The sequence below is a fragment of the Gopherus evgoodei genome, chromosome 1, assembly GCF_007399415.2.
Source record: "Gopherus evgoodei ecotype Sinaloan lineage chromosome 1, rGopEvg1_v1.p, whole genome shotgun sequence".
Classification (NCBI taxonomy): domain Eukaryota; kingdom Metazoa; phylum Chordata; order Testudines; family Testudinidae; genus Gopherus; species Gopherus evgoodei.
Genome location: NC_044322.1, coordinates 298,389,850 through 298,414,519, shown reverse-complemented (window position 1 = coordinate 298,414,519; position 24,670 = coordinate 298,389,850). Strand labels below are relative to the sequence as shown.

The 24,670-nt window shown below is 38.4% G+C and overlaps 1 protein-coding gene across 1 annotated transcript in view; it reads right to left on the bottom strand.

Moving 5' to 3' along the window:
• Positions 1 to 24,670, bottom strand: part of ZFC3H1 (zinc finger C3H1-type containing) — a 61,767-nt gene that overhangs the window by 30,411 nt on the left and 6,686 nt on the right. The window contains 15 exon segments of the mRNA XM_030548732.1: positions 925 to 1,034; positions 1,165 to 1,710; positions 2,519 to 2,650; positions 2,878 to 3,052; positions 3,861 to 4,007; positions 4,388 to 4,506; positions 5,011 to 5,148; positions 8,852 to 9,016; positions 9,854 to 10,057; positions 11,050 to 11,141; positions 12,882 to 13,005; positions 15,962 to 16,188; positions 16,433 to 16,631; positions 16,914 to 16,978; positions 22,722 to 23,141. Of these exon segments, the coding sequence (XP_030404592.1) occupies positions 925 to 1,034; positions 1,165 to 1,710; positions 2,519 to 2,650; positions 2,878 to 3,052; positions 3,861 to 4,007; positions 4,388 to 4,506; positions 5,011 to 5,148; positions 8,852 to 9,016; positions 9,854 to 10,057; positions 11,050 to 11,141; positions 12,882 to 13,005; positions 15,962 to 16,188; positions 16,433 to 16,631; positions 16,914 to 16,978; positions 22,722 to 23,141 (2,863 nt within the window).

Genomic DNA, 24,670 nt, shown 5'->3' with positions numbered 1-24,670 from the left:
ATTAGAGTTAAGATCTAATGCAAACCTGGAGACTTGTGCTCTTGCACTTAATTGGCATCAAGCAGAGCTGTAAAGCACATTGCTAAGGATTAAATAACCTCAGAAGTCATAGTACTAAAAGCTCAATATCAGACAGCCTCAAGAACAGGTGCACAGAAACTCAGTATGAGCTGAGTCTTAATAGCCAGATGGTTTTGGTGGTTTTTCCTTTAATATAAAATTCAGTGCTAAACTATGACAGCATTTTAAGTTTGTCAATTTCTAGTATGGCAAGGGAATCAAGATAGTCTGTACTATATTGAAAGCACAGAAAAGCTGTTACTGTAAGAATGTTATCCTTCAGCTTCTGCCTTCCCACTGTATTACAATGCTGTAATACAAAAATCTACAGCATATCGTAAATTTATGGGCAGTGTAACATAAGAGCTAATATAAAACAAATAAAAGGAGCATTGCACTGATGGTGTTAATTTTTGTATTTAATTTAATGTAATCCTCCATTTTTAGAATTTGCTTAAATCTAGCACAGAATTCATTTTATGGAACTGAAATGCCATAGACCTTTAGGTCCATCTTGCTGCACCAAAATGGGGCCCTATAGGTAATGAATGAAGGAATAATTAAAGTCACTAGAGATAAATTTCCTGTTTCTTTGAAGCACAAAAATAATTTTAAGATGACTTTTGGTTAAAGAAAGTTAAACTTTTAAGCATGACACGTAAAACCTATCATCACACACAGAACTTTAAAACGTCAAATCTTCCAAAGAATAGAATCCCAAACTAAGGTTACAAAAGCTGTTCTTAAGCCAAATCTACCTGTGGTGTTATAGAACTTGTAAGAAGAAATAGAGACAGCACTGAAAGCAATTAAAATATTCCATAAACAAAGAAGCCACACATACAGATAATATAGCTTTCATACCTGTAGGATTTAAAAACTAGAAGGGGACTATGATATGGCCCAAATGGAAATGGTCTCACTTCAGTTTGTTTACTTTGTGCCGTAATAATATCCATATCCACCAAAATTTCCTAGGAAACAAATATATATTTAAAGAACTATAATACAGCAAAAACCTAGTCTTCATTTAAAAAAAAAGCAAATCACCATGATGTAATTACAAGTTAAGTATTAAAAAAAGGAGTTGAGGCACAAGTTTACCTGACCACATAAAAACTCTTCTTTAGAAGTCATAATAACAGTACTTTTTATAAGCAGCTCTTTCAAGCTGTCAGCTTTAGCATAAAGTTTTTTCAGTTCATCAATATTCAACCCAAGAAAAAGTTCAGGTTCCTCCACTGCTTTTTTACTAAGTTTGTTTATTTCTTGTTTGGGGGTGTCCATGTGCTTAAGATTAGGTTTAGTAAAAGAACTGGATTCTCTGAAAGATCTCCTTCGTTCTCTGTTTGAGTTAGACAAAATTTCATCATCAAAATAGTTTTCTTCACTGTCTAGGGTCAGTTTGTCTTGTGTAAGGTCATGAAGTGATGGCTGAGGTAATACAAATTCAGATTCCTCTTCTGCATTTGGAGTAATATTTGGTTGTTCCCTGATCTGAAGTGCACGGGCCTCTTTAAGTTTCTGAATCTTTAGGGCATACTCATACTCCAGTTGCTGTAGTCGTTTCTTCTCCAGTGCAATCAATTCTGCTGAATGTTTTTTTGGACTTGATGCAGGGGAATGATCCAATTTCAACATTTTGTTTGGCTACAAAGAAAAAAAAATCCCTTAATATCTCTTTGCATTTACTGAAATATTGACAGGAGATAATGAAACAGGGTAAAACATTTGACTCAGCTTAGAAGTACATATTTTAAACTCTTGCCTGAAAATTTAAACAAAAACACCAGGAAAACCACAACATAATTTGCCACAATTCCACTGAAATGTTTGCTGATTTTTCTATTAAAATTAGTCTACACCACTCTATAAATCTTTAGCACACAAATTTGGGTTACCAAAGTTTACATGTAAAATGTAAAGCAAATACATATAAAAAAGTGAAAACAAAAAAATATATATAACTTACAAAAAACTGCCTCAAATTGTCTCTGAGCTTTGCTTTTCTTCCAAATTGCGTTCCTCAGCTTGTTTTTCAGATTATTAATATCAGATCATCACTTACTTGTCTCAGCTGGACGGCTCGGGCAAAATCTTTGAAGGAGCCGAATAGTGATGTCACCAACATGCAGGAATCCTTCCCCATATAGCTCAGGCCAGAGTCTTATTATAGCACTATTCATTTTCTCCAGCAAAGAGATGGAAGTAAAACCCTAACACTTCCAAATGTAAAAATCCAACAGAGAAGACTTCTGGAACAAACTTTCAGACTGCTTATATATTACGACATAGGAGGTGTATATGGAAAAAAAAACTAGATTTTTCTTCACAGTTCACCTTTTAAAATACTTTCCCACTTGAGCTTCTATTTGAAAATTCTGGACTCAAGTTAGCTAAACAAAATTGTTATTGCTTTTTGACTAAAGAAAGGTGCAAGTTTATGTGACTGACTTACTCTGATGTGATCTTGTTCCAGTTTTCGTTTTCCAATTTCTTTACTTGCCACTGCTTTTGCTCGAGCAAGCTCTTCTCCATATTTTAACGCCAGAGCTTTCTTCACTGTAACTCGTTGTTGGACTTTGTGAATCTGAAGAGAAAAAAATATTTTAGTACTTCAAGAAAACATGCACTTTCTACCAATAAAAAGTTTGATTTGAGAAAATTTAGACACAGCTAAGTGATTTAATACATTGCACAGTACAAATAAAGCCACGTACTTCCGAACTGAATTTACACAACTCCAAAAATATGAACGTTCATATAGTGATAGAAAACAAATTGAACAATTTCTTTTTCCTGACAGTTCAAACCTACTTGTTCCTGAAGCTTCTTCAAAAACACCCTATTAACATCCAGAATCTTTTCAGTTGCTTGCAGTTGCTCAGCAAGTTTAGCAATCTTATTTTCAGCAATTCGTACCGATTCTCTCTTCTTCGCTTCTTGCTGCAGGAGATGTTTCAAAACAGATTCATCCTTCATTAACAAAAGTCTAAAAATTAAAAAGTTGGTTTAATAAATCACATTTTTCCAAAGACCAAGATGGCACAGAATTACAGACTACCACTTTGAACCCCAAACTTCTTAACCTGTTGCATCAGCCAACCAAACACTTTCATAGCACCTTTCATTAAATTAACTCAAACTATTCTGCAGACATTAAGTATATAACCTCCCATGAAACAGGCAAGCATGTGCATTACAGCTGGGTAACCTAGGACAGATACACTGAATAGGCAGATTTAGTCCATCAATGACATCATTTTAAATATGGTAATCAGATGAGAAAATGGCAAATCTTAAAAATATTTTGTTGGTAATTTTAGATGTTTAAGGGCGCCAAAAATTCTGCTCCAGTTTCCACAGTCTAGCCCTCTTCTCAGGCAGGTGTATACTTTAGCAGAGGGCAAGAAGATGCAGACTTGACCAACAGAGGTTGCCTAAAGACAAGAAGCTGCTGATTCAATAAGAGCTGTACTTAGACCTGGCAGGAAGGGCAGGGAAGAGAAAAATAGTACTTATACTACAACTTGACTCTAAATCCAGAGCAATTCAGTTGGGGGCCTACAACCGAAGTTTCAAATGACAGTGATGGGAGAGAACGAAAGAGGGCAGTAGGGTACCCTGATGGTGGCATTACAAAATCACACTCATTTTGTAAAGCAATAAGTGTCAACATAAGGTGCAAAGCAGTGGATAATCCAGCCCTATTGTATTGAAGTTACACATTCATGAACATTTTAACCTTTCCTTCCCCCTAAACAAGTTCAGTGTAGTTTACATCATACTGAAGAACTTACTTGTGCTTCTTAAGTTTTGCTTCTGCTTCTGTAACTTGTTTTGTAACTATTGCTATTCTACCAACCCCATCAACTTCACCATCAGAGTTTGCAGGAGATGAATTGTTCTTCAATGGATCAGATTTAATTAAGCGCTGCTTCTCTCGACTAAAACAGACATATTAAAAAACAAAACACATGGAATATCCAGAAATTGCAAATAGCTACACATTATGTCTTCTGACTGCATATACTCCCAGAACACAAATTAGTAGCAGCACTTTATGGAAAGTAATATGGCTCTATTTCAAGTAAGAGGTAGATTTTTGAAGTTGGAATTGTTTCCAAGCAGTTCACATACTGAATAATCTTACTAAAAAGAATCTAAAAAAAGCCAATTTATTTTTACAATCTAAGGAAGCACTTCACATTAATTCTACTGATCTTATCTTTTTCTCAAAATTAAAAGGACTGGGTACTGGTATGGCTTAAAAACAAAATATAGGTTCTTCAAAGCTGTACTGTTATACACTGAAACTCCAACGCACCTGGCAATTTCTTCTTTTAAGAGTCGATATTCAATCTTCTTATCTTCTGGTAAGGCCTCTGGGGTTCTCATAGGATCATTTTCTTTTTCTGATTTTGGAGGTGCTTTGGGTTTTGAGGCCTGTTATATAAAGAGAGCTTAATCAAAATATGCCAATATTACACCTCCCCACACACTAAATTAAATGCAAATGTTTGCAGAAGCCATATTATATTTAAGGGGCAATTACATTTTTTCTTTATGTTTAAAGCTTTAAGATGTAGTCATTAACAGATTACACAGTGGGTAAAAGGTTTTTAAAGCCAAATATACTCAATTAGCAGCCCCCTTTCTTACCTTCCACAACCTAGAATTCTGTGTTTGGGTTTTATTTTTCAATTAAGCATTTTAGTACACCTTCAAGTTTTATCCTGAGGTTATTTTTAACTAAAACAAAAAGGAGTTTACATCATTCTTGCAACACAATGAACAATTACTAGCCCAGGCACAGTATCATAGAAATCACTCAATATTCTTCTGTTTTTGACACATGACTATCTCATTGCCCTTGCTTGAAAGGTTTGCTGTGAATTTTGAGGTTAAAAAGTGCTAAAATTAAGTTTTATAGACAGACATATCATTTACCTCTGCAGTTCTTCTTGCTTCTTTGATCATGGATTCTAGTCCTCCAAATACACTATTCGTCGAATTAGATGGCTCTCCATCAGATTCGCTATCATCTGAATCGTTCAGTGTCACCACTACTGACTTATGCTTGGGAAGCTGCAGAGAAAGTATTTATTTTTATACCTACTAGCAAAAGAAGTAAAACCAGATGCATTATAGCGTAGGTTTTATGTGAACACTTAACCCTGCTCCAATTATATTCTGGATCAGTTCTAGTATGTATGTATGTGCATATATACATACATACATACATACACACACACACACACACGCATTATATATCTGTAAAATTAAGATACTTTCCACTTCACATAACTGCTGTGAGAATAAGTCTTTTAAATACCGAGGCACTTGCAAGTTCTGGTAATGGGAGCCCTTCTAGTGAGAGCCCCTTCCAAGTGCCTGAGTATTTAAAGGATTAATTCTCACAACAGTTATGTGAAGTGAAAAGTATCTTAATTTTACAGATAGAGAATGGAGGCAAAGAAAACAGCAAGCTACAAAGGAAGTCTGTGCTAGCACTATGCAGTGATCTTTCTAGTCCCAGTCCCACATACTCAGACAAGGTACTCAAGACTGAGTGGATCAAATAATTATAGACTTTCGCATGTACAGTTAAAGGCAACTTCACCCTCCACTCTCCAGTGGATTCTCTCCCTTCCTCCTAACACAGGCATGATCAAATGTCAGTCAAGACTAGACAGCTACAGAGTAATGTTTACCCTCTACCTCAGAGCAGTGTCCCTTCAATATTTTACAAATCTCAAAGAAGAAGCCTGTATTACTTCACTTTCCTACATATACCACTTCTGCAATAACACGAATTTGAGCAGCTGCGCAAAAGACAGTAACTTTGGCCTTGGCTACACTGGCGTTTTACAGCGCTGCAACTTTCTCGCTCAGGGGTGTGAAAAACCCACCCCCTTGAGCGCAGCAAGATACAGCGCTGTAAAGCGCCAGTGTAAACAGTGCCGCAGCGCTGTAAGCTAATCCCCACAGGGAGGTAGAGTACGTGCAGCGCTGGGAGAGCTCTCTCCCAGCGCTGGCGCTGCGACCACACTCACACTTCAAAGGGCTGCCACCGCAGCGCTGTGCACTTGCAAGTGTAGCCATACCCTTTGTCACTTTCATTCTACTATTCTTCTCAGTGCAAGTGGAAACATGCATAGGGAGGAGTGTGATCTTATGTAGCTTTCCAGGGCTGCAGGAGCCTGAAACAAATTAGCAGTTTGTCTTCTCCCCTCACCACCACTCCCAGCAGTTATGTTAGGATCATGTACACATTGTTCCAGCACATAGTGCAGCATTGCCAACCGCAAGCGTTCAAAAACCATGAGTCAGGCACACACACACACACAAAAAAATCATGATTTAGATTATTATTTTTAAATCAAATGTTTAGTTTCTTGTAATAGTCTTCTGTGTTCTGAACCTTCAGGGAACACACTACACATTTTCAAGCTTTTCTCTGCAACCATGAGGGCTAGAAGCTTACTTTTTAAAAAGAAAACAGTCTCAATTTCAGGAACTCAAAGAATAAAAAAAAATCCTGAATACCGCAAGTCAAAATTTAAAAATAAACAAACAAACAAACAAACAAACAAACAAACCACCACACAAGTTGGCCCTAACAGAGTGATGAGAATTGACAGTGATTGTGGGTAGAGGGGAGAGAAGCAGCTATGCAAGTGATCTGCTGCAGGTATCTACAGCTGTGTCTACACTACAGAGCATCTATCCCATATATACTGGGAGATGCCATGCAGGCATAGCCTTCCATTGTAGCCATAGTGTATGCCAACAGAAGGAGTTTTTCTGCTGATTTAGGACCATCACCTCCCTGAATGACATTATCTATTCTTCGTCATCATAGCTCCAGTTACACTGAGGTTTTTGTCAGCACAGTTATGTCGCATTGGTATGTATTTTTTTCCCTACACTCTGACTGACATAGCTATGTCAGTGTAAGTTTTAAGAGTAGATGAGGCCTTAGTCTGGCCACACCTCCTTTAACACACACAGGAAAATATTCCTGTTCTAGACATTAAGCTACCGCATTCACAATAAGTAATGGCTTTTAACAAGCCTGAAAATTGAGTGACTTTTCTATCACTATGCTGATTCAAAACTCAAAAACACTTGATTAGAATGGCTATGCAAAATGAAAAGTTGTTAAAAATGAGCAAGGCTAATCATATACAAACATATCATCCATCATTTTTTAATTAATGTAAAAAATAACTAAGCTAATAATCATTAACTAGGAGTATACAGAAAAACTTATCAGGACTTGCTCAGCCCTTTAAAAACTGCCCATCATCACAGCTGATAAAAGTGATCTTGCAATTAAAAAGGCTAAATATTGCAATCCATCTCCAATTAACTAGTACAATTTTTCTTTGTGTTTCTGTAACATAACAGTTGAATTGAATTTCCCCTGGGTCAGATTTAAGACAATAGGACAAAGAACTCTTTCAAAATCCTCTAACAGTTGATGAAGTGATTCAGACGAGATTTAAATAAAAAAATTACCAAAAGAACAGTTTACAGAACACATGCAACTGCCAACTGATTAACACAAGTATAATGTGCCACAAAGGCCAGGAGTCCTTTGTATCTCAAATTACTCTTGTATTGTTTGAAATTAGGTTAGAAGTAGGCAGCTGACACCGAGGGTTAAGGAGATGGAAAGAACGTTTGCCAGAAGATGGGGGAAATATGACCTTGTCCCCTCTAAAGATATCAGAAAGAGTGGGATATCATAAGTTTTTTTAAAGTAAATACAGCTAACAATGAGAGTGATGCACACGAGAGGTTACATCAGAAGACTGAGAAGCTCTGATAAATTCTAACCAAAATGATATCAGTGTAGTCAGCTCCCTTCTCCTTACAAAACAATATGGAGGCAGTGAAACACTTCAACAGTGCTTCAGAGAGATGATGGACACCACAAATCAGAAGCTGACTTGATCTGAACCCACGTCTCAGAGCCATTAAAACAGGATTAAAAAACCACCATATATTTAGCATGGACTCTGATAATCAAATTTCAGATAAGTCAACTGTCAGAACAGAACTACCCTGACCACTTAGTGCTAATAATCTTATACCTCATTAATTCCCCTCCATCTTAAAAATGCTGGTTTCACTGTTTTGTTTTTTAAATTTTCTATCTCCGAGCATCTTCTACCTGTAAAATCTCCCCTCATCTTCAACTTTGTGTAAGATAATATCAAACCAAATAACTGGACTGTATTTAAACAGTCTCACAAACTCATTGAACTGTGACCATGCCTCAAATGCTCATACAGTGCTTTGAATCTATAAGACGCTGAATGCTAAAAGTGGGAAAGGGTAATAATCTTCAGTGTCTGACATTCCTGGTGAAAGGTAACCTAAGGCAATTTAAACAATGTTTAAATGACAGCTAAACCATTTTGCACTAGACTGATAAAAATGTATGAAATTACATTTGCTGCTTGCTTCGTGCATCTTATCTTCTCAAGATTCTCTTCCCCCCGACCCCAACCTAAAATGGGAAAAACTTTAGCTAATTTTAAAAGGTTATTTAAGAAGGGCCACTGCATCTTCTCCCAGCTCAGAGAAGCCATAAATTCTTAGATGTACAAGAGAATTAAATATTTCATTGCAAGGAAGGGAAAGACAATGGTCCAACATGCCACAGGTTCCTAATCTCTGCTCTAACACAAAGAAGATCCTTTACTTCTAACTTACCATATGAGTTAAGACTAGTTCATAAGATGGTCTTATTAAAAGAAAATTCAAGTTATTTCCTTACTGTGATTACTGCTCGTGGAGGTCGTGGTACTCTAACAAACTTTGTGTTCTGTACCCGAGGCTGGGATACAGTATTAATACTGACTGCTGATAGATTGCTTCTTGGCACAGACTGGGAATTATTTGGAACTGGAGGTGAAGGCGGGCCACTATTACTTGATGTTTCCTACATAAGGAAATAAAAAGAAGGGGAGAGGGGGGAACAGGAGGGGAGAGAGGGGAAACAGTATACTATATCAAACGTGTTTCAAAAGGTGTACAGCTATATGTGAAAAACAACAACTGAAAAATATTAGCATGTTAGTGCCTATGCCATCTCTCTAAACTTTTATGACAGAGATGCTATGCCACCAGAACATATTTCAACTTTCTGATCCAAGTTATATACCTATCGCCACTTGTGTAGTGACGCCAAAATGTATATTAGGCAAGAATGGTCCTGCTCTTGTTTACAGGTGATCTGCAAAAGAAATGTTTGTGGCCTCTTTTATGACATCATATAGGCAGTTTAATTTAATTTTCATTACAAACACGGGGAGGGGTGGGGATAAGTTGTTTGTTTTTTACCTCAAATACTAGAAATGTCAAGTCCTGTCCATTTCATATTTGCTGGAAAACTAAAGCAAGAGCTCTCTCAGCCCTCAAATGACAGGGTAGGTAGTGTTTGAATCTTTAACAAAAGGAAATTCCTTCCAATAGTTTGTTAAATAGGTATTAAGCAAATAAACAGTTTAACAGTGAATAAAATCCCTTTCAACTGTTCAGACTTTAGTCCCTTGAAATGTTATAACCCCACCGGTCCTTCAGCAAAAACAGGTTGGACAAGACCTGTAATTTGTAATGTAAACCAAGTAGATTTTATTTAAAAAACTCATTCAGGATTGTTTTATACAGCCATAAAGCAGCAAAAAAACCTGTCCTATATTTTCCACTCTTTGGAAGTCACCTTTAAGTTAGCTCAAGATTGCCATCTAGAGGCTATATTCACAAACTACAAGACTACCTCTGATTTGGAAGCTCGTTTGTTAGCTAGAGACTTGAGTAGCTCCTCTCGTAGCAGCATTTCTTCTTCTTCTTCCTCATCTGCAAATGGAGGTTTGGGTGGCTGTTCGGGTTCCTCAGGTGGAAGAGGTGGGAGAGGTGGAGGAGGCTCAAGAGTAACACAAGAAATGTCATCCACATAAAGTTGGCTCAACGGCTGCACGGTCTGAGATGCATTACAAAAAGAAAAACAGAAATTTGAAAACCAAATAGAATTAACTAAACTTTTCATTGCTAAATTATTCCAAAGACACAAAGGACATGAACTAAACTGATTAAGTCATGGTTTGATATTACAATTCAAATAGCAGTGATTTAGACAGTGCCGACATCAAAGGCTGGAGTTAAATCACTCTTATTTACAAAAAAGGAGGTAGGTAATGACAAGAATAAGTGCTAAAACAGTGGCCTTTTTAGGGTTTGTCCCTTAAGCTTTATTACAATGCCCTTGAAGGTCAGGAATTCAGAGTTCTTAATCCCAAGAAGGAACACCAACTAGGCACAAAGAATGATATGAAAGCTCCAAGGTGTTCAGTGGGAAGAGGGAGATAGAGAATAGCAGGCTGCTGGCAAATTCCTAGGTGAGAAGGCAACCAGAGTCTAATTGAGACTGGTACTGGGTGGATAAGGGGCCTACAACACAGCCAAAATAGGTGTTAGTCCCTAGGTGGGGGGTATTGAGGCTAGAGAGGACAGACATTTTGTATATAGGGCCGGGGGACCAGAGCCCAAGAGGGAAGTGGGGATTGGGTTGCCCTACCCTTCAGCTACACACCTGGAAGTGGTGATGCAAGAGGAGAAGAAACTGATTAGAACTCCAGCAGCAAAGAAGGTGGAAAGACAGCTGAGCCCAAAAAAGACTGAAAGAATGGCCTGGTTTTGTTGATGTCTGGAAAGGAAGGTCTTCTGTATAGTCACCCCAACACAAGAGGGGGAACAATAGATCAGCCTAAAGATACAGAGGCACAATGGTACCACAGAAGGGCCTGGGAAGAACTACTTCATGCAAACTTCTTAGGAAATTCTAACATATTTTAATGCAACATAAAATGTAGGGTCCAAGACAGTGTTTCTTTAAAGGCACAGAACTAAAATATATATTAAAACTGAAAAATTAAAAAAAAGACAAATAAATGAATTAAAATTATTTATTGTAACCTGGGGTGGCAGAGGCAAGGAAACTGGTGGTGCTGGAGGAGGAAAATATTCCACTGGACACTCAAAGAAAGGAGGCTGCACTGGAGAAGAAGCTGCAATGAAGAGAGACACATTTAAATGTAAGAAATAAGAATGGTAAGTTATTGTTGCTAGTTACCAAACATGACTAAGTCATGTTATGCTTTAATAAACCCACTAAGAATACTGAATCGCATTTGAAATCATGGCCATAAAGCAAAGTGAGGAAACAGGCAAGATGCTAATTTACCTCTCAACTTTGGTAGGTGAGACCAGATCAAAAGAGGAGTATATACTCGAACAACGAGACACACAGAACTACTTAATTAAAAAAAAAAAAAAAAAAAAAGTAGGAACAGGGTATTAACTTTATAATTTGTATTCAGATATTCAAAGACAACATTACTCTAAGTGAAACCCATCTTTGCTGTTCAGTTTGATTTAACTCACAAATGCATGCTTTCTGAAACTACATGCCCCAGGACAGAGATTCCAACTGATCTTGCAACCAGCAGTAAGGAGATGCAACACGCATGAAGGCTTCAGCACCAGATAGGGAAGAAACTCAAGGAATATTGAATACTCGGACATGTAGATCCAGAGCCTCAGAGGCCTCACCCTTCCATAGGAAGGAGTCACATAATTTGCATGCCTGGAAACAGTATTCTTCTATGGTTCTTCTGAAAACCAGGCAGCAAAAAAATTAAGAGGCAGCTAGTGAGAAAGTTTGGGAACAGAGGCCAGAGGGCAAGGAAGTCTGCTGAGAAGGAAAAAAAAAATATGGAAAATAAGAAAATAAAATCAGAAGATGAAGAACAATGGAATAAAAGGAATAAACACAGCTAGGAAAGACTAAAGGTTATTGAAATATTGGTAACGTTTCTAAATTTGACTATATTTTCTGAAACATAGTTTCATTTAATTTGTGAGAAAATTAGGTGTAGGGTGGGCTTCTAGAAACAGTCAACAGTCTTTTTCACATCATGCTTTGGGGAGCCCCATTTCTACATGATTCCATATGAATTTATAAACAAGTTTGATGTTTCTAGTCATATTTGGCTAAGTGTAAGCCTGAAGCACTTTAGAGGATCCCTAGGGAATACAAAAGAATCAGCTTTAAAACAGGACAGAATTAGTTCCTCTTAAATGACATTGTTCTCAAACACGCAGGACATTATTACAAAGGCTGTGATTTAGTCAGGGAATCCATGACTTCCAAAGACCTCAATGACTTCAGCCAGCCACGGCTGGAAACTGCAGGGTTGCCTGCCACCCGTGGAGGCAGGGAGCTGTGGGGTACCCCAGATGCCCCAGGCAGGAGCCCGCCTCCCCCAGCACACACACACACAGCTCCTGACTGCCCCAGGTGGTGGTGGGGAAAATCTTGGCTGCTCAGGGGCGGGGGTGGAGGGGAGGAGGACACAATCTCTGCAGCTCTGAGCCACCAAAGGAGGGGGACCCTGGAGTTCCAAGCCCTCACAGGTGATGGAGGCTCCTGGAGCTCCCAGCCCACCAGCAGATGCCCAGGCTCCCCATTTTGTTATGGAGATTTTTAGTAAAAGTCAGGAACAGGTCATGGATTTCCATTAATTTCTCATTATTGCCTGTGACCTGTCCGTGCTTTTTACTAAAAATATCTGTGACAAAAAACCTTAGCCTCGATTATTACCCATTCAACTTCAGTCCACAAAACGAACACTGCCCTTCTGAGATGGAGATTGTCCGTTTCATATTTCTTATCACTGAAGTAATATTCCAACCATTTTTCATCATTATACTTTTCAACCATTTCAGAAATTGAAAGTTAATCTTACCTGGTGAGTTAGTTTCACTGTCTGTATCCATGGCAACTTCATCATAGTTGTCATATTGATAAATCCCTCCTCCGCTCTCAGTAGATTGCTTATCTAAAGACCGTCTCACGTCGGTATCTGAAGACTAAGCATACAAAAAAAGTGCTTTAATTTAGCATGTCTTACAGCATTTGCATTTTTTAAGTTGTTTTAACATTGCCACCATCTGTCCCCTTGCTCATTTTTTCAATTAAGTTCTACCCAGCAAAGGAAGGAGGCGGCAAAAATGGGGGTCAACTGTGGCTTAAGAAGTCAAACTACAACTTTCTTCTCTATGTAGAGAAGAGATTGAGGTTAGCTAGAGGTTTGGAATGCTGTTTTCTCTGAATATAACAGCAGTTTCTACAAGAGATTACACAAGCAAACACATCCAATTATCAAACCCAAAATAAACTTATAACAGACAATCAAGCTCCTGACAATTAGCCAGCGTTAAAAGTTTGGGCAAGCCTGAATAAAGCGTTTCTGAAAGAAATGGTGTTATAATTAATTCCTATTTCAGAACTCTATTGCTCCTGCCAAGACATCACAGTAATTACTAAAGTTTCTGCTGAAAAGCAAATCTCTTTTTTCAAAATAGCCAAGTAATGACTAAGAAAACTTAATACATAGTTATTATGGAAGAGCACTCAGCAACTTTAGAGTAAAAGGTTGAACAAAGCTTTCAACCTTCTAAAAAAATCCACGTGCATACTGAATTTGTCTTGAAAATTGCTAAGCCACAGAGCCAGAGAGTTAGTTGTGTAAATTCTGGGTCATTCAGCCAAAGGGTTCCAGAGACAAAACTCTCACAAAAAAAGAACTGTGACAGGCACATGAGAGAAAGTGATTTGCATATGCACGAGACTGGTACACCTGATGCCTCATTTGACCAACTATGCAGAGGAGCTCAGCCTACAACAATCACTTGCTTGCTTACAGGAACTATCTTGAACCTGAGCACACACCCCTCTTTTTCTCCACACAAAAACTGAGTTCAAGTGCTGCTTTTGGTAGACTTCAGAGATAAATTTCAGACTACTTTCTGCTTGTGCCCAAGGGCTTGTTTTTGGATGTTCTGCTTCAAGTGCTAGCAGCATTAAGGAGAAACAGCAGTGACTGGTCTGGTCATAGGTCTGCTCAAACAGAGCTCTTGTGTTTAAAAGCCCACTTTTCAAAGTACTCTAAAATCCACGTACATAAAGGAGGTTGTCATGAACAGTGGTATACCACAACATGGGGTACTCTGTGGCACCAATTTGGAATCATTTGCTCAAGAGGTTCCTCAGATATAGCCCTACGAATGGCATGAAGGAGCAAGAAGGAAAGCAAAGCTAGTAGCTGAGCAGCAGTGCGATGTATTTAGGAAGTCCACCCATGGCTCCCATCAGAGGTGCCCCCTCAGTCATGCCCCCTCTTTACCATCATTTCCTCAAACAAGGGAAATTCAGTGCCAAAACCTTTATTAACTAAAGTTGTCTAGCACTGCCTTGTCTCACAGAACATGGAAGGAAGAGCTAAACTTGAATTTCTGAAAACAAGGAAATGCAGAGTTAAGGTTGTTTCCCATCCCCCTCCCTCCAAATCTTATCTCTGCCCCCATGAGCAATATGTTAACCTGTCCCAGTTAAAGATCATATAACTATACCCTTCCTGAGCACATAGAGGACAGCAGGGGAGAAATGAACAAGGACAGCATAGGGGGAACTCCCAAGCCTTATCTTGACTAGGATAAAGGCTGAGGATAGAATGGGCTTAGCCAAACACTAACTATCTAAGCCTGACTTACTATTCTTGACCACTTTGCCTATTCCAGGCAAGCCCCCAAAGACTTGACAGATGTTGATAGCCGTTTATCACTGTCTTAAGGATTCCCTGTGGGACATCACTTTTGGTTACTCCAAAATGAGCCCACCTAGTGCAGCCTGTTGGCATGCCTCAGTGCTAGAACTCCCAGAGCAACAGTGTAGGACAGAAGGCACAGAGGATGCATGGTGTGTGAATGCCAATGCAGATAGGAGTGCTGGTGAGCACTAAGAATATGCAAAAGTGTGTTAAAATGGGATGAAATACTACTATGCCTCTATATTCTTGAGACTTAGTGGACTGTTGGACAACAGTAGCTATTCTAGCGGCCCTCAAACTCTAAAGTTCTTTCAGGAACTCTTTCAAACATTGTTACATTATAAAACCGGGACTGGCCATTGCGACTAATGGGACCTTCTATATAACAAGCCCAAAACACAGGGATCCCTCATTCCTCTAGTTGCAGCTGCACCTCTCCTAATAGAGAGAAAACTGGCAGCTTGCTGCAACTATTACTTGGGGCAGTGCAGCTACACCTAAATGAAAGGAATGAGGCTAAAGAATTGGTTTGGGGACATGGCCATACAAATTCTGTTAGTGACAGGGTCAAGTTTGATTTGGTGCCAGTGCCTATTGCCAGCTCCAGGAGGACAGAATTAAGGTTGGGTGCAAAAAATAACTATTTCCTGATTTTCAAATTTAAGTTCAGTGATACTCCACATTCTAGAAAAGCAAAACTAAGCAATCCTAACTCTAAATTAATGGCACTTTTTGCCAGTGAATAGACTTTGTTTCTTGATAGGCAATATATATATTGTTGGTTCTCTTCTGCAGTATAACATGATTTGTCTTAAAATCAGCACTTTTGGAGAGTGCTACTCCACTGAACTTAATTTCCAGAATCACTGCAAAACCTAGTAAAAAGCAGTAATCTGGCTTTACACCTCCTAGAACAGGACTGAGTACTAATTGGTTTATACTTCTTTACAGAGAGTGTTTAACATCTTTCATGCATTTTATGCTCACAGCACTCTCATGAGAACAACAATTACTGATTACTAATTTTCAAGTGGATAAATCTATGTAGAGAGATTAAGACATGACCAAAAACAGTCAGATCTGGGATTAAAACACAAACTTCTGGCTCCAAATTCTATGTTGTAACCACTAAACTATTCTGTTTCTCTGAGAGTTTGAAAAAGAAAGTATGCATCAATCAAGAATCTCAAATATAACACCTGAATACAAATCACTACCTTGCTTCTTGATCTCCTCTTTCCCCCAACAAGCTTCATGAACCGGTTGTACTGCTCTTCTTGATTTGAAAGGTCCCGGATTTTTCGGATTTCCTCTTCTCTTTTTCTTCTCTCCTCCTCCTCCTCCTGTTTCCTCTGCTCCTCTTCTTTTTGACGTCTTTCTTGTTCCTTTTGCTGCTGCATTTTTTTCCATGCCTTTGTTTGCTGTTTCCTCAAAGCTTGCTTAGCTTTAAATAAAAATATATACAGGTAATTGCACCTCATTTCTTTAAAAATCTCCATACATATACATATCCAACACAAGTCCCCAAAGGTTACATTTTGCAGAAACCCTAAAAGTTTTGAGAATGAAAGGTATTAGTGAGTGCAACGTGGTGGTGAAGATTTGGTATTAGTATGAGCCTTACATAGCAGATTACATTTTAGATGGATGACTACTGCTAATCATTTTAATAATGATAAGCATATTACCTGTAGTGCTGGTTTTTTTGGTTGAATGTGGTTTTGTACTGGCTTTGACTTTTTGCTGAACAGTTTTAGTCTTTGTTAGTTTTTCCTTGCTTTCCTTCATCACCTGCTGTTCTTTCTGCTGCCATTTCTTACTGGCAGACTGAAGTGCAAGAAGTCTAAGCTGCAATTCAGACATCTCTTCCTCCTCATCCAGTAGCTTCTTTGAGGATGGGAGGGAGAAAAAGAGGGGAGAGCACAATTGAAAAGTCATTCAGCTTGTCATTAGTTAAGTTCACAAAAGTCATTTTTCACACAAAAAGACTTGAATGCGCAATTAGATTTCTACAGAGGCAAGCTTAAAATCCCACTCCAGATTTCATCATGGTCTTTGAGGATTTATGCTACCTATTCCTAAAGTGTGGCTTGACTTTACAACAGAGAAAAAAAGAACCAGAAGATCATGCCACAAAATATAAGATGATTTCAGCCAGAACACTCTTACCTTTTCAGACGTAGCATCTGAAGTGCTAAGCTTTCGTACTAATGTTTGTTCTTTGTCTTCTACTCCTTTAAAACAAAATAGCCCATTTATAAACATGACAAACCTTCAGTTCACTTAACAGAACTACACTAAAACAATGTGCAGAACTGAACCCCCAATAGTTTATTAATATCATTGAGGTGTTAATACATTAGAATAGTATATTGAAAATAAAACTGCTGCAGATGTGTACTTTGATCTTGCTTTAAGAAGTAACATCCTGACAGTACAGACTGGCTCTTCGCTCTTTTAATAGTTTTCCATCTAAGGTATTTTTCCCCTATGTTTTTCTTTCTGCTTCTATGGAACAGTCTTCCCTCTGTTTATCCCATAAAGAGGATGAAAGCGGTGTTTGCCAAAAGACAGGCTATGTCTACACTACCGCGGTAAGTCGACCTATGCTATGCAACTCCAGCTATGTGAATAATGTAGCTAGAGTCGACGTACCTTAGGTCAAGTTACCGCAGGTTCTACACTGCGGGGGTCAATGGGAGAAAATCTCCCATCATCTTACCTGACTCTTCTCATCGAGGGTAGAATACAGGGGTCAACTGGAGAGCGATCTGCAGTCGATTTGGCAAGTCTTTACTAGACCTGCTAAATTGACTGCCTGTGGATCAATCTCAGAGCGTCAATCCCTGCAGTAGTGTAGACCTGCCCACCAGCTCAGTACAGCACTGAGCACTTTCAGCTCCACTGGAATTTAAGAAGCTCAGTACATCCCAGTAGCTGCTCAAAACCTTGCAGGATTAAGTTGAAAACTCAAAGCTGGTGCACCTTCTCCACCTCCAACGAAACCAGTTTTAGGGTTATCACTGGCCTGGTATGTAGTAAAACTCACCAGCTGAACTCTACCCTGCAGATATGCTTGACTGCCCACCAGTCACACTGCAATCAAATGGGAGGGGAAAAAAACAACAACAGTGGATGGATCATTCTCCAAGATCAGTGGGTCTCAAACTTTTTTACTGGCAACCACTTTCACATCACAAGCCTCTGAGTGTGACTCTCCCCTCCAAATAGATATATTTAAAAGTGTGTTTAATTTAACACCATTATAAATGCTGGTGGCAAGTGGGGTTTGGGGTGGAGGTTGACAGTTCACGACCCCTCCCCCCATAATGACCTTGCAAACCCTGAGGGGTCCCGAGCCCCAGTTTGAGAACCCCTGTCCAAGATACTTTCTCTCCATATAAAAAACCCTCTTAGAGTGTGTCCCAGCCCACATGCCAAACTAAGAAAAGAGAAACTGACAACCCACTTTTCTCCCTGCTCCCAAAGTTCTAACAGAAGACTCTTCCTAAATATTAAGAAAAGTAGATACAAGGCAAATGCAATCTCAAAACATAAAACAGAAATTTTAAAAAAGATACAAATGGTATATAGCTCACCCTGGAGATCTCCCTGCTTGCCATGCGCTTCAAAAGAAAAAAAACAAAACAAAAAACCCACACATATGAGAACAAGGGGAAATGGGATGACGCCAGCAATGCTTTACCTTCATTTTCTTCTTAAATATTTCAAAAGCTGGTTACACAAGCCAGACCAACAGATCATAAAAAGTGTTAAATAAAAGCACATGGAAGACATTGTAAAAGCATGTGAAACCACTTTAAAGATTTTAAAAAAATCAACTGAACAAGCTTCTCTTGTGGGCGGTGAGAGCACAGAAGGATTGCAGTACTGATTCTTGGATTAAAACTTTACACTGAGTGAAGTCTGGTATTCAAAGAAAGCTAACAGCATAGCTGAGTTATAAAGTTTTACATTAAAAAGCTAATGAGTCCTGAAGCATAAAGGCAACAGTAGACACCACTAAAATAAAGCTGATGCAAATTGAGAAATTTATTGGATTTATTAATAGCACTTCCATCCTTTTCACTTCCAAACTATTGTCTAGTTAGCCACAGAACATGTACAAGTATTTTTCCTAATACCACATGCCTCAACACTGAACTTTAGAGTCTCTCTCCATGCCCCTTCAATCCATGGATTCAAGGTGAGAAAAGGTGCAACTACTGCTAGTTGTGGTGATAGGAGTTTCTACAACGTGGAACACATGCTCCCTAAGGCTATGTCTACACTACCACGGTAAGTCAACCTACGCTACGCCACTCCAGCTATGTGAATAACATAGCTGGAGACGATGTACCTTAGGTCGAGTTACCGCAGGGTCTACACTGCGGCGGGGTCGACGGGAGAAAATCTCCCCTCAACTTACCTTACTCTTCTTGTCGGGGGTAGAATACAGGGGTCAACCGGACAGGGATCTGCAGTCGATTTGGCAAATCTTTACTAGACCCACTAAATCGACTGCTGGTGGATCGATCTCAGAGCATTAATCCCCGCTGTAGTGTAGACCTGCTTTTCCCCAAAGATGCACCAAGATTAACACATATCACACAGCCAACAGTCATATGGTAAAAATATATGGTGAACAGAACAGGGCTACAAACAGCACCTTGGGGTATTCCACAGAGAGGAAGATATAGAGCCTTCACCTGAGTAAAAAGAGGACAGTTAAAATTAGCATTAAAACTTTGTTTTAGAATTAAGGCCTGATTTACACAAGGAAATTAGGTCGGTATAACTACATTATTCAGAGTATGAAAAATCTACAATGCAGTTAAACCAACCCAACCCCCTCCTGTTGATAGAGAATTCTCCAGTCAACCTAGTTACTAGCTCTTGGTGATACAGATTACCTACACTGACAGAAGCCCTCCCATCGGCATAGGTATTTCTACACTGAAGGCTGCAGCTGTGCCCCAGTGGTGTTTTAAGTGCAGACAAGCTCTAAAATAGCTTTTCAGCTATAATGCACCCATAAGGGCCTTGGATTAGCATTTGATATAAATATCCTGTGATACAGGACGTTTTCTTATAATCCCCTATGCACTGCATGCAGCCCTGAATAGTATACACTCATTTATCTTCGAAATAACTACCTCACTTGAGATCAGTTTACAGTTGTTGAAATCACTTGCTCTTGCTATCAGATCCCAGGATAAAACTAAGATTAGTGACAGGGCTCTTAGCTGAATGCTTTGCTTTTACAATGTGTTCCTTTGAGTGTCCACTAGAATCCAAGTTCTGGTAAGTCTCAGGGCGTGGTGCAAAGCCCATTTATTCTGTTTTGTTTCTGGTTAATTACTATGCATTGTGATTATTAATTTGGATTGTGTATTATCATTTGACCTTCAAAGGCATACTGGAGATACTTGTGGTACTGGTCATGCAAGTATAATTTAACAGTGGCTTATATAAACTGTCTGCTTTTAATTTTTTTTATGTAATGAGGTTAGCTTCTACCATGTTAGGTACTAGACACGGATTAAAAATAAATTGTGCATCCAAGGATTACAGCATTCATTTTACCACTAGCACGTCCAATAGCAAAAAAAGGCTGAGAGGGGATATGACTGTTCTCCATAAATACACCAGAGGGGTAAACATCAGGTAGGAAGAAGAGCTATTTAAGCTCAAGGACAAGTTGGCACAAGAACAAATGGGTATAAACTCTCCAGGAATAAATTTAAGCTGGAAGTTAGAACACTTCTAACCATCAGAAGAGAGAGATTCTGGAACAACCTTACAATAGGAATAGTGGGGACAAGCAACCTACTTAGTTTTAAGCTGGAGCTTGGTACGTTTATGAACGAATGATATATGGAGTTGTCTGTTACCACAGAGGACTGGACTCAAAAGCAGGAGATCCCTTCCAGCCCTATGTCCTGAAATACAGAGTTAATTCATCTTGTGCTTAAGTTCTTATTTTTACGAATTTGGGGGTTGGGGTTGAGGTTTGTTTTTAAATAGCTCCTTTTTATTCCCCAGACTCACAGGTGTGTCAGTTTTATTCCTTTCTCTACATATTCACTCGTCCTATATTATACTGGTTCTTGCTCTATCACGAAGATACGACTGCTCCTCTAAGCCTGGTATTAAAGTCACATCCACACCTTTATCATTTTACCTTGATTACTGTAATAATCTTTTGGGCTTCCATACCTTTCACCTTCCCCTGTCCAGATTATCTAAAGTACTACAGGTAAAACCATTTTCCTTAACCACTTATTCTCTCATTGCCTTCCTTTACTGGCTTCTTATCTCCTGTTATCATCATGCTCAAGCTAATCATCTTAACCCTAAATGCCTTTGTCTTACAAAGCATCAGAGCATGAGAAATGTTTCTTCTGTGCTGTGTCTACAGTTTAGAACATCCTCCCACTTCTGTTCATCATGCTTCTATCTGGCTCTCTTTCAAACCCACTTCTTATACAAATCTTCCCTACCTCTTTCCCCTAATGATTTCTCCACTTCTTTTCCTTACCTGAACTCTTACTGTGTGTTTTGTTTTATATTACAACTTAAGCTCTTCTGAGCAGGAACAAGTAACATTTATTACACTACAAGAAACACTTAAGAAATGAAAACTCTCACCCTAGAGTATACATGATTGTCACTAAATTTCAATCCTCCCCTTTCAGCTTTAAGAGATTTCAGAGTAGCAGCCATGTTAGTCTGTATCCACAAACAGAACAGGAGTACTTGTGGCACTTTAGAGACTAACAAATTTATTTGAGCTTAAGCTTGTGTGTGCTACAGCCCACTTCATCGGATGCACAGACTGGAACATATTGAATGCATAGATATCTTCTTGCTGTATGTTCCAATCTATGCATCCGATAAATTTGGCTGTAGCCTACAAAAGCTTATGCTCAAATAAATTTGTTAGCTTTAACAGACACTTTTGCCACTGCACATTCTAGTCTCACAAGAAGGAAGCCAGTAAGGAAAAGAGAGGGAAAATATAAGAGATGAATAAACGAAAGCCCAAGATTCCAATTATGAGCATGATGCCTCAGGCTGCCAATTTAGCATTAAAAAAAAAAAAAAAAAAACCCTCAAGAAAACGAACTACATTTCAAAAGCAGTAAATTGGCTCCTAGCACTAGTTATTCCACCTATTCTTTTACACTGTTAACAGCAATGCTCCCAGTGAAATTTAAGGCTGCCACAGCTCTTGTTTTCAAGTGGGTTTTTTTGTTTTTTTAAATAAAGATATCACTTGTTATAACAGTAATCAATTTTGGCCGTGTCAAAATTAAATTACCATTTTTCAGTTAAAAAGACCAGCACTAAATAGCATAATTTAATCACTCAGAGCCTTTTATTTAGGATGCCACAGTCAGGAGCCACCATGTATGACATCCATGTTTGGCCTTCAGGTGATATTACCATAGTAATAAAACTATATTTTTTTAAAAAGTGTTTCTTTAGGCTATTAAAACTGAAATTATTTGGATTTTAATAATTTATTGTAATATGTGCTATTTGTTTCCTTTCTATAGTTAGTTAATGTGGATAGGGGAAAAGGGCTGATTAGACAACTAGTGATTCATCAATTTCACTTTGAGTCTCAAGCACTAACATAGTGTTGAAAACCTAAATATAAAAAGAAGGGAAATATTCTAATGTTGTTCTCCTGCCCTACTCTCTCTACAAGCAAGTTATTTACATTCAAGTTAGAAAATGTTGTGAAAATAGTTATAATTTATTTTATATTTTGGATCAATCTTTTAATTAAATACTGAAGATGTTATACTTCAAGACAAGTTCCAAAATTAAAATAAGTTACTTGATGTAAAACCACTTTCTTTTAACAATATCAAGTTTCAAAGAGGCACAACTTTCCCAAATATCTAGCAGAATCACAAAGATGCTTGCTGTAACAGGTTAATGCAGACAGGAATGTTCGATAGTTACCTTGACTGGATTCTGAGAGTTCAGATTTTTGTGACAGCTGTTTTGTTCCATCTTTAGTTTTTTTCAATCTGTTCCTCTCAGATGATGTAGACAGTTTTTGCCTGAGAGGTTTCAGTTCAAATGCCTGAAAGGCTATAACCTGATTTTTCTCCTCAGGAGACACTTCTTTTATAGCTTCTTTTGTAATACTGACATTTTCTACAGTTATTTGGTCCTCAGCGTTTGCTGTTTTAGCATCATCTTGGTGCACAGTTTCTTCTCTGTTATTCAGAGCCAGTTTTTCATCTTTATTAATACATTCAAGCTCAAGCTGAATCTGCTTGTATTTCAGAAGAAGATCCTCAAAGCTTTCTTCCACACAGTTTTCATTTTTAGATGAGTAGTTCTGTTTTCTAGATGGGGATCTTCCAAAAGTTTTGGCTGAATTATTTATTAAGAAAACTAAACTGAATTCATTTCTGCCCTTAATATGAAGATACAATCAATGATGATTAAGCAACAATATGTAACAAATTAAAATGTATTCTCCTACTAGAGTAATTTTGTATTGTAACTTCATATTGAACTCTCCTCCCCATTTTCAGAAACAGAACTTAATTTGTCAAACACATAACAATATGCATATTTTATAGATTAGTCTTAAGAACGGAATATAAAGTTTACATACTGATCACACTTACGCACTGTCAAGTAGCATCTTTCTGTTCAATTTCATTAATTCACATTTCTTTTATAGGATACTTTACAACTGTTCTCAAATGTAGAAAAATCCCACCTTTTGAGTTTCATTTTTTAAGACTTCTGTTTACTCTTACAGCTCAAGGAATTGCTCAGCAAGTCTCCTTCCTCTCCACCGACAACTTCCAAATCACTGGAACTGCAATGGTGGAGGCTGATAGGGAGGAGCTCACCTGGTGGTTAGACTTGCTCAAAGCAATTAGTGAGCTTCAGACTTCTCTGACAGAAGTATGACTCAGCCACTGACTCTCTCTATGTGGTCTTGAATAAGTTACTTACCTTCCTTCTGACACAGTTTAACCATCCATAAAATGCTGAGACCAAGCCATAGCACAGTTAAAATCTGTAGCAATCATGTCCCAACATCTGAGCTAAAGCCACGGATAATTATCACCACCAACTAAGAAAAGTACACAAGGAGCCAAGGACTACAGGACCTATCATTAGAACAGTCAGGAATACACTAGCGTGCTTTGGAGCCACTGCTCAGGACCAAACCTTTTGGTTCACAAGGGGTTGTGCATGCATTCCCAATGGACACCGCTTTTCTTTAGGGTTCTGGCTTGGCAACAGGGGCCTGACCCACAGCCCAGAGCAGATAACGGAAAGACTCCTGTTTTCATGTATCAGGCCTTGAGTCCACATACACAATTCCACAAGGAGAATGCAGAATTATCTTATCTTATTAAAGACTGTAGTTCCTGCCATAGTGACACATGGAAGATTTTTACAGCAATGATTATTAACATTAAGATTGTATATACTAAAAGTGCCTATTATGATTTCAAGAAGTCATGTAAATATATTTATTAAGAAATCAAAGTACTTGTCTTCTTTGAAAAGCTATTTGAAATCCGATATAGAGAACCAGATTATATTATTACTGCTACTAATAATCTAAATAGCCTTCTAATACACTCTGTTACACCAACGTGTATTACACGCGATTGGTGCATTTACAGACTGCTGAAGGCATTCAAGATATTCCTTGTGCTTTATTGTTTACGTGAAACCAGGACCCAGAGATTACATCTCTTTGGACAGGTTATAGCCAAATTAAGTGCCTATCATTGTTTCTTATCCAAATAAACACGAGTTCTTCTAAATTTAAACCAACCTGTTTGGCATAGTTAAGTGTGAACCAAAAACAGCAGAAGACCCTCTGGCATTTTGAGTTTACTAAAACGTCTATATTAGAACTTCTTTTACTC